At 43.9% G+C, this 14065-nt stretch overlaps 4 protein-coding genes across 4 annotated transcripts; all 4 read right to left on the bottom strand.

The window, feature by feature from the left end:
- Window positions 1–4576: 4576 nt before the first annotated feature.
- On the bottom strand, window positions 4577–6632 carry LOC128305636 (myrosinase 1-like). The gene is made up of 5 exons (XM_053043191.1): window positions 6541–6632; window positions 5675–6468; window positions 5289–5603; window positions 4992–5230; window positions 4577–4924 (listed from the first exon to the last, which is right to left on the bottom strand). The coding sequence occupies exons 1-5, from the start codon at window positions 6596–6598 to the stop codon at window positions 4672–4674; spliced, it is 1659 nt and encodes a 552-aa protein (XP_052899151.1). The 5' UTR covers window positions 6599–6632; the 3' UTR covers window positions 4577–4671.
- Window positions 6633–7219: 587 nt separating this feature from the next.
- Window positions 7220–9065, bottom strand: LOC128302568 (myrosinase 1-like). The gene is made up of 4 exons (XM_053039418.1): window positions 9025–9065; window positions 8749–8947; window positions 8120–8686; window positions 7220–8053 (listed from the first exon to the last, which is right to left on the bottom strand). The coding sequence occupies exons 1-4, from the start codon at window positions 9063–9065 to the stop codon at window positions 7220–7222; spliced, it is 1641 nt and encodes a 546-aa protein (XP_052895378.1).
- A 764-nt stretch (window positions 9066–9829) lies between these two features.
- LOC128301287 (myrosinase 1-like) lies at window positions 9830–11676 on the bottom strand. The gene is made up of 5 exons (XM_053037684.1): window positions 11657–11676; window positions 11379–11586; window positions 10738–11310; window positions 10085–10632; window positions 9830–9998 (listed from the first exon to the last, which is right to left on the bottom strand). Exons 1-5 carry the CDS (start codon window positions 11674–11676, stop codon window positions 9830–9832), a joined length of 1518 nt encoding a protein of 505 aa, XP_052893644.1.
- A 487-nt stretch (window positions 11677–12163) lies between these two features.
- LOC128305147 (myrosinase 1-like) lies at window positions 12164–14006 on the bottom strand. The gene is made up of 5 exons (XM_053042465.1): window positions 13946–14006; window positions 13649–13862; window positions 13094–13571; window positions 12943–13031; window positions 12164–12875 (listed from the first exon to the last, which is right to left on the bottom strand). Exons 1-5 carry the CDS (start codon window positions 13978–13980, stop codon window positions 12174–12176), a joined length of 1518 nt encoding a protein of 505 aa, XP_052898425.1. The 5' UTR covers window positions 13981–14006; the 3' UTR covers window positions 12164–12173.
- Window positions 14007–14065: the final 59 nt, after the last annotated feature.

Here is a 14065-nt window from a genome sequence, read left to right as displayed (position 1 = left end):
CGAGCGCGAGCGTCTGGTGTGTTTTGGTTGCTGACGGGGACCCTCGACCGTACGTGTGTGTGCGCTTTCGGTCACTTGCGAATGGCAAATCACCGTGCCAGCCGTGTCCGTTGGTTTGGTAATCGAATTCATTCATCCATCCAAACGTCAGCACGGCTGCAGAGTGGATGGATACGGTCATTTGGGGGCCGTAATGGTGGATCATATGCAATCAATGCGATGGGTGTATTTATTATGAGTATTTTATGCATGGATAGCGATGCTACGCTGCTACACATCAGAAGATCAGGCAGGAAGATGTTTTGTAGAATGTTGATAATTATGCAGTCAATAGAATGGAAAAGGAAAATGCTCGCGTATGTATGAATAATGCATCGATTCGTTGTTGTTGATATGCTCAAAAAACACTATTTTTATTCGCTGTATTGATCAGATTTTACAGTTTGCAATATATTAAATGAGCAACAAATTATGTTCTTTGATTGTTTGTCAAAACCTACAGTAGTAGCATGACTGTACTCTATGCATTCCAAATGAGTTTCCTTCGGATGATTTCAAGCTCTCAAGTGCAATTTTACAGCAGATTGCATACATTTAGGCGTGCGCATTCAGATCCCCAGTCTAAAAGTGAGCCTTTCGTTGGAGGTAAGGAAGGTAAACAATTTAGGTAATAAATAAGATTTAATAAAGATATAATTGAAAATATATTGAAAAATATATACCATATCTAAATGGGAATTAAAAAATGCTGCCTTATGTTTAACTAATATCACATATTCGTCATTTTATTCATTTTTATTATTGTTATTTGATAATCACTTTGTTATCATATCGTTTATTTGTAAATATTTCAGATTTTAAAATATATTAATGTTTTGTTTCGATGTTTTATCTTTCTCTTACAGCATTTAGGTATCCTAAAAATAACATGTATAATTATGTACAACCTTCTCGTTTGACTTAAAATTGGCTTAAAATGACTTAAAAATAAAATTAAATTTTGTTTGACGCACTGGTCTAATTTGAAAAAAAAAAATTGAGGATCATGCAACGTATTGTCTAATTTTATCACGTTCCATGCTGTGTCACCTTAATATGGGTGATGCTTTTGTGTACTTAGAATAACACTTTTATTTAACGAAATTTACAAAAAAAATAATAAATCCCTAGACCCATTTGTGTAAATTGGGAATGGAAAATCAAAACCGATCCAACCAATTATCCGAACCTATAGATAAGTTTTGTACTTCGTAATCAATCTCTCTACATCTGTAATTATTTAAAAAAAACACTTAAAATGATTTTATTAGGCTATCGATATATTTTTGTTTGTTTATCCATTATCTGTTGTTGCTGATATCTGCAAAATATTTCTCAACTTTTCTTTTTTTTTTGAGTTTTGTTTGTTCGCTTATTTTATTTGTCGAGTTTTTGAATGCAATAAATGTACAGCGCTATTTCAATCTAACCTGTATTGCGATTTTTATATCATTATCAAATCAAACCTTTCACAACTATTCACAACGAATAACTATTTCATTTTCCATTATTATTCTGTTACAGAACATTATGAGTGCATTTACAGTCCCAAGCAGTTGAAATAAAAAATATACATTCACGGAAATAAATGTAAGGACACACGCCACCGACCAAAAATTGGAAATGTAATATTAAAAGTCATTTTAATAGAACAAAACGAAAAATGTTCTTATTGTTACTCCTAAACGCTATATCTTTTAAACAAAGTCAACTAAACTCTCAATCTTTCGATTGTAAAGTGTTCTTAAAGGATATTTTAAGTAAAAACTCCAAGAAGATAAATCGGTGCAACATTCATTTAGTTACGCGTGTGGAAAAGGGTGTCTTTATACATATTTCCATGAGAGTATTTCAGAAAAATATACACAACGAATAAACATTGAAGTTTTTAATGCAAACCAATATTTTATGAAAATCATTATTTTTTTACATAATTTAGAAAACTTTATGATTTTATGTAAACTACTCAAATAATATATCCAACCGGCAACTTCCACCAATAGCTAAAATCTTTGGGAAAAATCTCACAACCGCAAAGAATTCTGCGAAAATCCTTTCAAAGCATTTTGTTTTACAAAGTAACAGTTAAACAAAACGACAACAATATGACAAGAAATGTAACATCTATAAATAAACTCACAAAGAGTTAAATTGTTTATCCTACCAAACACTCACATCGCAACAACGAAACACTTTAACCATCCAACCCATTCATCGTACCATTGAATGCTCACTTGTTCCAGCTCGAGTGACTACGCTACCTGCACACTATCTGTATTACAGTTTCCTTTGTTATCATAACAGCCGCTCATTCAGCACCTGTAACGATCACAAACGCCCCGATACCGCCCCGGACGGTGCTGGATAATTGACGAAAATGGCGAAGCGATTAAAACGTTCTCCTTGTTTTTTTTTGTTTCTCCTCTTTCTAGGTCGCGTCACTTCCGACGAAAGACCATGACATACAACGCGGTCTGACATTGTACCGCCTCAACCTGCCACCCACCCGCAAACAAAAAAAACTATTACCCCATTGTGCTGCGAATGAATTCTCCTCGCCCACGAAGCGTACAATTCAATTGCATTCTAGTGAAGAGAAGTTTATGTTCGGAAAGTATTCTATAGCCCACCCATCCCGTGGGCCGAGTCTCACCTATCATCCACTACACCCCGTCTATTGCATGATGATAAGCACGCAAGCAACCGAGCGATCCAGTTCGTCAAGGAGCAGCAGGAAATGCATCTACCAATACATACACACAGTGCACCAGCACGGCAAAAGTTTCCCGCCGTACCTTTCCGAAGGGAGTGCAACCGGATAATGGAGGCGCATGGTGCCGCATGGATGAAGGGTAAAAACCGCGGAAGAAGATGCACTTGCTCCCACCGCGCCATGGCAAACAACTGGTGGCAGAGCGAGGAAAATGAACAAACATGGGTTCGGTAAAAAGTGGTAAACGCAAGAGCAGCGTAAAGTTGCCCGAGACAGTCGAACAAAGACACAGGCAAACATAACATACAGCCACAAACGGCACACCGTTCGGTTCCCCCCACCGCACTGTCTGTCTGCCCTTTTCCGCTTCGGAGGCCACTATCCAGTTGCATGGGAAGGTGCAATTTTTATCCTGTCCTCATTTCGTACAATTCTTGCGGTAGAGAAACAATCACATTCGTCTCACCTCATTCGTTTCGTTGCTGCAATTCCTTCTGAACTGGAAAAGTTCTCGCTGGGCGGGGGAGAATCATGAAGACGCAGTCGGTTCCGGTTGTGGTTCCGGTACGCAATCGTTTGGAAACGGTTAAACACAACGAAACGTCGCGAAGACGCATCCGGGATGTGAATTCGAGTGAAGTAACCGGTCACATTGTTGCATTGGTATACACACGTATGGCACGTCTTGTACAGCGTCTTCGCCACGTCCGGATGCATTTCACGCGCGTCTCTGCACGGTAGGATGGAAATTGTCATAAAGCTTGGATTTGTAGTCAAATGGGATTTATACTAATAATTAATATTAATATTTTACATAATTTGCAAAAAATGTGGCTCATAACACACGTATGTACAGTCTTTTCCCGAGTTGCGCGAGTAATGCGTGCCAGAGAAATTCGCGTAACTCGAATTCCCTTTATAATATCGCTTACATTTAGTATTCAGGGATCTATTTCTTCTTTTCATTCAATCAATTCATGTCACATTAATAATTGATATTTTGACGTTTATTTGGACAATTAGAGTAAATTTTTTACCAAAATTCATGTTTCTAATATGAAAATGTAACGTATTTTTGAGTAAATTTGAAATTTGACACATTACAATTTCAATTCCTCATACAAAATTACAACAACTGTCAAAATTTTGAAATTCGCGTATCTTGATTTTGCGTAACTCGAGTATCGCGTAACTCGGGAAAATATTGTACAAAAAAATATAAATTTAATACTAAATGCATACTTTCAGGCACTCTAGATTACTCAATTGAACACAGGAATGTTTCTCGCTTATACCAAATATTGGAGTTAAAATTAATTCAATTTTAAAATAATTTGTATATCTAATACATAGCAAAAACACAAAGAAACATGTTTTTAAAAGAAGAACATGTTTTAAGTTAGTAAATTTGTAACATATAACATTATGAATATAATGTCTTGCCAACGAAACATTGTCCTGAAGTTTCCCACCGTGCAATTGTGTTTTTTCGTGTGTGTTTTCCCGGTAAACAGCGTCTTGGAAGGAAAAAGAATACCAAGCACAACACGGAACGATTTGACGACCGTTACCGATACATTAGTTTCATCCATCAATTTGAGCGACAGAAACGTTGTTTTGCATGTACCGGCGCTCTATTGATCTCCCGACTGAAACGACAAGCGAATAGTTGTCGTCTTTATTAAACCTGTCCTAGTTTTCTCCTACTGCCAGTGGACGTAAGTGCCGGTAGCTTCACATTTAAAGAGTTCATTCCTTTTTGAGTTTATTTTTTATTCATCATTTTATTGTATGTTTAACCCATGTTTGCATTAAAAATTTTCACTTTAAAACTTTATTTAAACACTCACTTGTTCGTTCACGTAATAAACAGTTAAGAAAGCACCAAAACCAACACAAAGCACAAAACGAAAACATCGCTAGACAACCGTCGCATAAATACGTCGCGTAAACATCGCCAACAGGGTTGTCAAACCAAACACGAACAGATCCGGCAGCAAGGAGGAGAATCCGTTTGCTTCATAGCCTGTTAGGAATACATCGGGTTCCGTCTTGTAGGTAAAATCTATGGTGCGTGTTTTCACGATGCGTTGAAACACTTTGGCCGACATCTTGCCGTACCGTGTACGCTTCGGGTCGTCGAAATCCACATAATAGAGGCCAAACTTTTGTCTAAACGAAATGAAATGTAAGGACGTAATTATGAATAGTAATGTCTACGAAAGAATCATATACGTACGTGTAGCCATCTCGCCACTCGAAATTGTCCATCAGGCTCCAGGCCACGTACATACGCACGTCACAGCCATCTTCGATCGCATTCAGTACGGCGTTTAGGTAGTAGTTGAAGTAATGCACACGCTGTGGATCTTTCGTGCCGGGACCGGAACCGATACCATTCTCCGTAATGTAGATTATCGGACTGTTGTAGTTGTCCTTGATCCAGTTTAGAAGTTTGTGCAACCCAAACGGTACTATCTGTTGAATATATATCAGAGTGCTCTTAACATCGCAAAAAAGCATCCAAAGTACGCACCTTTATCCAGGACGTTTCCTGTGCAGTGGGCCAATCGGGGTCGGAAAATTCTACTACGCCCATATCATGAAGGTAGGAAGGTACCGGATAGCTGGCCGAATTCTTCAGATCATTCTTGCGCACCAGCGACGTCGTGTAGGTGTTAAGTCCGAAGAAATCCGACGATCCTCGCAGCAGGTTAAGCTCACGCGGTGTAAATTCGGGCAGTCGGGACTGTGGAAAGCCTTGCTCTGTGCTTAAATTCGCTATCCGCTGCTTCATGATTGGTGGATAATCTCCATTCGCACTGAAGATGGGATGTGCAAACCAGCCAAGCTGTGGAGAAAGATTACACCACCTCAATATGGGCTCTAAACCATTCCGAGAAAGCTACTCATTGAACTCACGTGGAACTGTAGTTGCCAGTCGGAAGCTTCCAAATCATCCGCTGAGTTCATATGTTCCGGTTCCGGCCAACGAGCATCGAGCGAGATTCCGATCTGTCCACGCTGACTTTCCATAAAGGAGGTGCGGTAAAGATGGACGGCTTCTGCGTGCGCTCGTAAAACGTTATGGCCACACTTGTACGCCATCACGCCGGGAAAATCGTACCCCGGTGCCATCTCCTCCCTTCCGTACCCATTCTCACAGATGTGCCACGGTTCGTTGATGGTCGTCCACAGCTGGACCCGATCACCGAAGCTACTGAAGGCGATCCGCGCGTACTCGAGGAAGTACTGCGCTATGTCCGGGTTAAGCCATCCACCCATTTCCTGCAACCGTTGCGGCAGATCCCAATGGTACAGTGTCACCATCGGCTTGATACCGTTCCGGATCAGCTCGTCAATCAGGTTGTTGTAATACTCCAGCCCCTTCACGTTCACCGTATTGCTCAACCCGGACGGCATGATGCGGGGCCACGAAATCGAAAAGCGATAGTACTGCACGCCAAGTTCTTGCACCAGCTCAACGTCACGCTTCCACTGGTGGTAACTGTCGCACGCCACATCTCCCGTCGATTTATCAACGATCTTGGACGGTACGGCGTGCACAAGCCGGTCCCAGATCGATTCACCTTTGCCATCCTCATTCCAGCCGCCCTCGATCTGATAAGCGGACGTACCAACACCAAACTCGAACTCGGCAGGAAACGATCTCAGTAACGCATCTTCCCTCGCAAGTGATGTTGTTGCGAGTAGCACTGTAACAAACCAACAGCAGCTAAAGTACACAACCGCTGTACGCTAACAAAAAGCACCTCAAACCAGCTTACCGATAAAACCTGCTAAACCGCACCACACTCGATACAAAGACAATAAGGCACTTTTCATTACAACGAGCTGCTACAACCCGGACACGACCACTCGTCAAGACGGACTGACTCCAGCGATCGGAACCGCTCTACACTTCACCGGTAACGCATGCTAACGCTTGCTGCATAATCTTATCACTCAATGGAAGCTTCACACTATCAGTGGCAATGAAATGCTCCTCTGCTAAATCTTTTGCCGGCCGCAGAGATTGTGTGCCGAGCACTCGGACAGTAACAGTCCAGAAGTGACCACAGGGCGAGAGTTAGGTGTGTTAGTATATATGTTGTTTTGTTTAAAGTTTTGAATTACTCTTGCAAGGCATCAATCAACATTCTCTATTAGCAGATAAGACTTATTTTCATTTAAAGTATTTGTGAGCCGGTCAACTGAATTCGGATGAATCAGAGGTGTGTACATGTTTGTGTATTCATTTAAAATTCGGTTTATAGGTCATAAAGACTGTGCCATATTGCCTCGTGATGATCGTCGTGGTGGGCTGATTAGAAGAAATTGGGACACTACAGTTTTCCCTATTTAAGTCATTTCTTTCTAGCTGTTTCGTGGAGCATGTTAAAAATCATAGTGCATAGTGGGCTGTTCTGCAAACTAAAAACATTCGTTCAAGATATTCTTTTCTTTTCACATGTTCAGCACAAACAGCATAAATGCTACGATAATCATTAGCTTCGACACCAACACCCCGGTCGCTCCACCATCGTCATCACCGTCGTTGGTGGTAGTTGGAACGCGCACAGTTGTAGTAGTAAACGCCTCATCCGGTCCCGGTATGTACAGTTCCGGTTCCGGCATATCCTCCGGATCGATCCATCGGTTGCGCACAATGTTAGCGAACGCTTTGGCGGATGATTTGGCGTAACGCGTCAAACCCGGATCGCTGTAATTCACGTAGTACAAGCCGAACCGTTCGCGTAGTCCCTCACGCCACTCGAAGTTATCCATCAGACTCCAGGCAACGTATCCCCGCACATCACAACCATCCTCGATCGCGTCCAGAATCGCATTTAGGTAATCTTTGAAGTATTGCACCCGTGCCACATCCCGAGTACCACCCAAATCGCTAACACCATTCTCGGTAACCCACACCGGTGGATTGTTGTACTCGCGGCGGATCCAGCTCAGCACGTTGTACATACCACGCGGGTACACCTTCAACCACGAGGACCCGGTCGATGGCCACCGATCGTCTTGGAAGTCAACCGTATTGCGATCGTGATCGAACGACGGTACGCGGAAGTTGGCCGTATTGGCGGCATCATTCATGTACACCAGATTCGTCGTGTAGCCATTGTAACCGAAGAAGTCCGACGAACCCTTCAGTTTGGTGAGTTCCTCCGCAGTGAAGGTGGGCAGGCGAGATTTCTTGAAGCCTTGCTGTATGCTTAAATTACCAATACGGTCGATGATCACTTGTGGATAGTCGCCGATGTAGATCGGATGCATGTAGATCCCGAACTGAAGAGCAATCAAACGAAGATTATGACAGGACCTCAACACTAGCTCGCAACGGATCATACTCACCAAGTACTGCATCGTGATATTGGACGCTTCTCGTTCCAGCTCCGATATCGGTTCGGCCCACGATCCATCGACCGTTATACCGATCTGTCCACCCTGCGTTGGTTGAAACTGCTTCCGGTACAGATCCACCGCTTCCGCATGCGACAGCAGCAAGTGATGGGTGCAAAGGTACGTGTAAATCCCGGGGAAATCTAACCCTGGTGCCATAGAATCATACTCATACGGCAGCCGACACGTCTGGGGTGGCTCGTTGAACGTCGTCCAGATCTTCACACGATCCCCAAAACTCTCGAAAGCTACCCGAGCATACTCGCGGAAGTGTTCCACGATAAGCCGGTTCGTAAATCCTCCCATCTCCTGCAAACGCTGCGGTGTATCCCAGTGAAAGAGCGTCACCATCGGGGTGATGTTATGCTTCAACAGCTCGTCGATAAGATTGTTGTAGTAATCGATACCTTTCTGGTTCACTTCATTGCTAATGCCGGTGGGGAGTATTCGGCTCCAGGCAAGCGAAAAGCGATAGATGTCTACACCGAGCTCACGAATCATTTCCACATCACGGCGCCACTGGTATGAGACAAAGCGTCGTTAAGATCCTGTTCTAAAGTGTAAGCTACACTACAACCTACATTATGGTAACTGTCACACGCCACATCTCCATTGGTTCGATCTTTGATCTTCTCCGGGTAGTTATGCACTAAATGGTCCCATATCGATTCACCCTTACCATCCTCGTTCCATCCACCCTCGATCTGATACGCCGATGTTCCTACTCCAAATTTGAATCCCTCGGGGAATTTGCGTTGTGCGTGTCCAGAGGATACAACGCTAATGAAGCACGCGTAACGAAACGAAGAACGATATACTCTTCAACAAAACGCTTCTCCTGTACCGATTGAACATACCTCAGAACAAACAACGCACAGCTTAACGACACTCTCATCATCTTTACTGGAACGACCTGCGAAACACCTTCAGTTTCAAGCTCCAAAGCTTCACTGCTTGTAGGGCGAACAAATTCCGTCCCTCAATCCCCTTGATAAACTGGTTCCACAATGGAGTATGTCACACGGGAGAGATTGTACTATCATGCTCGGTCCAATTTGAGATACTATGGAGAGATTCATCTATTACAGGTTTTTTATTATGTGTCTTTCAATTGCACGTATTATCGAATGTCAGATCCATGGACGATGATAATAATGAGCAGTAAATAACATCGTTAACAGAGGTCTAGAGAGGTCTGGCATTTCTGGCTTTCTGTAACTTTATTTACCCGTAGCGGAATAATCAGTCCTGCATACGGGAGATTGGTTCGGATGGGATTATGTCCCGGTCCGTTCGTGTAAATGCTATACTCTAGCAAAGATCTTTCACCATAGAAGACAGAAGACAGAACAGCGCTTTCAAACACATTGGGTTAGAGAAGTCACGGGCAATATATTTTATGATATCAAAAGTTTTCTAGGCCCTGGAAAGTATCGAGTCCATATGAGGCGTTAAGGTGAGACGACTACCAAGCCATACACCATCAAGTCCTTTAGTCCAACACGATTAACATAGTGTAGTACATAGGAATAGGACCAGGAACTCAATGGAATTTAGTTTGTAGTGTTTAAACAATACATAAGTTCTATTTTTAAACAAATTTATTCATCAAATAATTCATCTTAACTTTAAAACCAAATCATTCCCAACATTATTTCATTCTTACAACTTTCCTTGCGTTGGTGCTGGAATGAAAATGTCCGGCTCTGGACGATAATCGTAATCGATCTGACGCGTCTTGACAATGTTCGTCAGCACCTTGGACGATGCCTTGGGATATCTCGTGCGCTCTGGACTTTCAAAGTCTACGTAGTAGAAGCCAAACTTTTCACTGCGTAAACAAAAAGTTAAGGTACGAAACCTTTTTTAGTATACACTTTCTGCCACTAGAGCCCTAAATGGCGTGGGGCTACTTACACATATCCAGCACGCCATTCGAAGTTATCCATCAAGGACCACGCAATATATCCCCGCACATCGCAACCATCATCGATCGCATCCAGTACGGCATCGAGATAGTTGTTCAGGTAGTCGATTCTTACATCGTCCTTAGTGCCACCAAAGTCACTGACACCGTTTTCGGTGATCCAGATCGGTGGATCGTTGTACTCCTTTGCGATCCAGTTGAGCAGCTTGCGCATACCGAACGGTACGATGTTCAGCCAGGGCGATGCTGCTACAGGCCAGCTAGGATCTCTGAAACCGATTACGTTTATGTCGTGTCCGTGCGATGGTTTATCGGCCGGATTGTACGGACCATCGTTAGCCCGCACCATTGAGCTACCGTACGTGTTTAGTCCGAAATATTCGGACGTGCCACGGATGCGTACGATCTCTTCCGGCGTGAAAGTGGGAAGTCTTGAAGAGGGGAATCCCTGAGCAGCGCTTAGATTGGCAATGGTTTCGCGCATCTCTTGCGGATAGTCTCCGGATGCTGAAAAGATCGGATTAGCGTACCAACCAAGCTGGTTTGGAATGCACATTTGAAAAGGGGGATGTTAGACAGAACGTATCATCTGTAGAAAATCTTGGAAAGTAACGGACTCCAAGAGTCTGCAGAGTACACTTACACCGAACCGTAATGATCGATCGGCAGCCCTAACGTCTTCCTCCGCATCCGTTGCCGGTTCAGCCCAACTCGAATCCAGTGTTATGCCGATCGAACCCTGCTGCGACGGTTTAAACTCGTTCCAGTACAGATGCACCGCCTCGGCGTGTGACTTCAGCAAGTTGTGCGCACAATGGTACGCTGGAATTCCGGGGAAATTATATCCAGGGGACATTGCATCGTTGGAGTACGAATTTTCACACGTCTGGGATGGTTCGTTGAAGGTGGTCCATATTTTAACACGATCGCCATACCGTTCGAACAGCACCCGAGCATACTCGACAAAGTGATCCACGATCAGCTCGTTTGTCCAACCGCCCATCTCTTGCAAACGCTGTGGCAAATCCCAATGGTACAGTGTGACCATCGGTGTAATGCCATTACTCAGCAGTTCATCAATCAGATTGTTGTAGTAGGTGATACCGTGTTCATTGATCTCGTTGCTAATGCCAGTCGGCATGATACGCGTCCATGCGATCGAAAACCGGTAAATATCCACACCGAGTTGCTTTACCATCTCCACATCGCGTTTCCACTGTGGAAGCAAACTTTCTGTTTTTTTTTTAAACACTTATCGCAAAACAGTAGTAACCGTAAACTTACCAAATGATAACTATCGGTAGCGATATCTCCATTGCTTCGATCGAGTATCTTTTCCGGACGTTCGTGTGTTAAACGATCCCAGATTGATTCACCCTTACCATCCTCGTTCCAGGCACCTTCGATCTGGTACGCCGAAGTTCCAACACCAAATTTGAAGTCATCCGAAAACCGACGCTGCCCGTAGACGGCGGTCGTTAGTAGTAGTACACTGTGCAAGAGACACCAACCAGTATTAGTAAACGTGATAAGAAACTGGTCAACGCTCACTTCAGACTTACACCGTACAGATGTGTTTCATGCTGTCCTCACAGTCAGACTGTCAGAAGAAACAGGTAGCTGCATCGCTATAAAGCCCATATCAGCTCCCCTCCGAACATCGATATCACCTATTATCAACCTAATCCCACAACCCAATAATAGATGATACTATCCCCTCCAAGACAATAGATACTGTACTATCTGGTATACCGGCTTCTGCCAGGGGTCTTTATCACATTGTACCGGTTCAATAAATAATAATCAATAGAACACGTTGCTATCTTGACGTGTGTCGCACGCTGGATCATATCTAAAAACCTGAAAAACGAGCTCACACAATCCCCGCGACGACTGAGATAACAAAGAGCTTCTTCAACATATGACGATAATATTCTGGCAATTGTTTGGTGGACAGGATGAGTACTAATTGTGCAACGATAACAAACTACCAAAGAGATATATACCTGAAACAGAACATTGTCTTGCCATTTATTTAATTTGAACATTTGGATTTCAATAACACATATCGAAATATCCTTATTCACCATCCGGAATCAAAACGTCCGGATCTGGCAGATAGTCCGGATCAATCATGCGTGTCTTCACAATGTTTGCATACACCTTAGCCGACGTTTTCGCGTACCGCGGCCTTGAAGCATCGTTGAAATCTACATAATAAAGTCCAAATCGTTGCGAATACCCGGCACGCCACTCGAAGTTATCCATCAACGACCAGGCGGTGTAACCGCGCACATCACATCCCTCATCGATCGCATCCAGTACCGCGTCCAGGTACGTGTTAAAGTACTCTACACGCTGCAGATCGCGCGTCCCATCACGATCACTGACACCGTTTTCAGTAATCCAAACGGGAGGGTTATTGTACTCGTCGCGAATCCACTTCAGCGCACTGTAAAGCCCCTTCGGATATACCTTCAGCCAGGAGGAAGCGGACGACGGCCAGCTCGGGTCGATGTATTCCGCCACATCACGATCGTGATCGAAGGAAGGTTCAGCGTACTGGTTCGGGTTGGAATCCCCGTTGTCCGTTACCAAGCGTGTTGTGTACGCATTAAACCCGAAATAGTCTGCCGAACCCTTGATCTTCCGGATTTCCTCCTCAGTGAATTTAGGCAGGCGAGATTTATGGAAACCTTGCTGTGCGCTAAGATTTCCGATACGTTCGATCATAACCGGTGGATAGTTACCATGGTAAATCGGATGCATGTAGATGCCGATCTGATAAGATACATTTTCATAAGCACTTGCACAACTTCCGACGATTTCTTGACGATCGCTTACTTACAGTGAACTGCATCGCTCGATCAGATGCCTCGCGATCGTTCTCCGAGTTAGGTTCATGCCAGGATGAGTCCACAACCATGCCGATCATACCTTACAAACGAAGATTACACAGTGAAACCATTTAGCGATCTTCATCGTTCTACTGAACTCACCCTTTTGAGTGTCCTGGAAGTGCGATCGATAAACATCCACTGCCTCTGCATGTGCCAACAGTACATGATGGGAACATAAATAGCTGTACACGCCGGGGAACTCCAACCCCGGTGCCATCGCGTCCTGTTCGTACGATTCCTTGCACGGTTGCTTTGGTTCGTTGAACGTTGCCCAAATTTTCACCCGATCACCAAACTCCCTGAAAGCGACCCGAGCATACTCACGGAAATACTCTACAATCTCGCGATTCGTCCAGCCACCCATGTCCTGCAACCGCTGGGGTAGATCCCAGTGGAACAAAGTGACCATGGGTGTGATATTGTACTTCAACAACTCATCGATGAGCTTGTTGTAGTATTCAATTCCCTTGCGATTAACCTCATTACTAATCCCAGTAGGCATAATACGGGCCCAAGCGAACGAGAATCGATAGTAATCCACCCCAAGTTCACGCACCATCTCCACATCACGTTGCCACTGGAAATAAAAAGCACAATGACAGCTAGCTGACAGCCCAAACAGTACCACAAATGGTAAACACGCATTGACCCCACCTGATGGTAACTGTCACACGCAATATCACCATTCGATTGATCTGCAATTTTGTCCGGCTTTTCGTGCGTTAACCGATCCCAAATCGATTCTCCCTTGCCGTCCTCATTCCAGCCGCCCTCGATTTGGTACGAAGAGGTGGCAACTCCAAACTGGAAGTGTGCGGGAAATTGGCGCTCCGCCGTTACAGCCACCACCACCACCAACAGCAAGTTGCTGTAAGTAAACCGTAACAAAACATAATTCACAACGGTAAGCACCTTTCTTAACCACCCAGCGAACACTATTTGATTACACACGTGAGTAGCATAATCACCACACCGATTCGTTTCATCGTTGATCACGGTTCAGCGCCGTACGTCTTCCAGCGACGATTGCGATCTGCTACTGGAACTCTCGCGATTTTTATATGCAAACGA

Source organism: Anopheles moucheti, chromosome 3 (genome assembly GCF_943734755.1).
Source record: "Anopheles moucheti chromosome 3, idAnoMoucSN_F20_07, whole genome shotgun sequence".
Classification (NCBI taxonomy): domain Eukaryota; kingdom Metazoa; phylum Arthropoda; class Insecta; order Diptera; family Culicidae; genus Anopheles; species Anopheles moucheti.
This window is presented reverse-complemented; position numbering and strand designations above follow the sequence as displayed.

Coding starts and splice junctions, on each gene's coding strand:
- LOC128305636 (XM_053043191.1), bottom strand. CDS start 6,598: ATGAAAAGTGCCTTATTGTCTTTGTATCGAGTGTGGTGCGGTTTAGCA. Junction 6,469..6,540: donor CGGTTTAGCAGGTTTTATCG/GTAAGCTGGTTT, acceptor GGTTTGTTACAG/TGCTACTCGCAACAACATCA. Junction 5,604..5,674: donor ACTGGCAACTACAGTTCCAC/GTGAGTTCAATG, acceptor CTTTCTCCACAG/CTTGGCTGGTTTGCACATCC.
- LOC128302568 (XM_053039418.1), bottom strand. CDS start 9,065: ATGATGAGAGTGTCGTTAAGCTGTGCGTTGTTTGTTCTGAG. Junction 8,948..9,024: donor TGTGCGTTGTTTGTTCTGAG/GTATGTTCAATC, acceptor GTGCTTCATTAG/CGTTGTATCCTCTGGACACG. Junction 8,054..8,119: donor ATATCACGATGCAGTACTTG/GTGAGTATGATC, acceptor ATTGCTCTTCAG/TTCGGGATCTACATGCATCC.
- LOC128301287 (XM_053037684.1), bottom strand. CDS start 11,676: ATGAAACACATCTGTACGGT. Junction 11,311..11,378: donor CTACCGATAGTTATCATTTG/GTAAGTTTACGG, acceptor TTGCTTCCACAG/TGGAAACGCGATGTGGAGAT. Junction 9,999..10,084: donor GAATGGCGTGCTGGATATGT/GTAAGTAGCCCC, acceptor TTGTTTACGCAG/TGAAAAGTTTGGCTTCTACT.
- LOC128305147 (XM_053042465.1), bottom strand. CDS start 13,980: ATGAAACGAATCGGTGTGGTGATTATGCTACTCAC. Junction 13,863..13,945: donor GTGGTGATTATGCTACTCAC/GTGTGTAATCAA, acceptor GTTTACTTACAG/CAACTTGCTGTTGGTGGTGG. Junction 13,572..13,648: donor CGTGTGACAGTTACCATCAG/GTGGGGTCAATG, acceptor TTTTATTTCCAG/TGGCAACGTGATGTGGAGAT.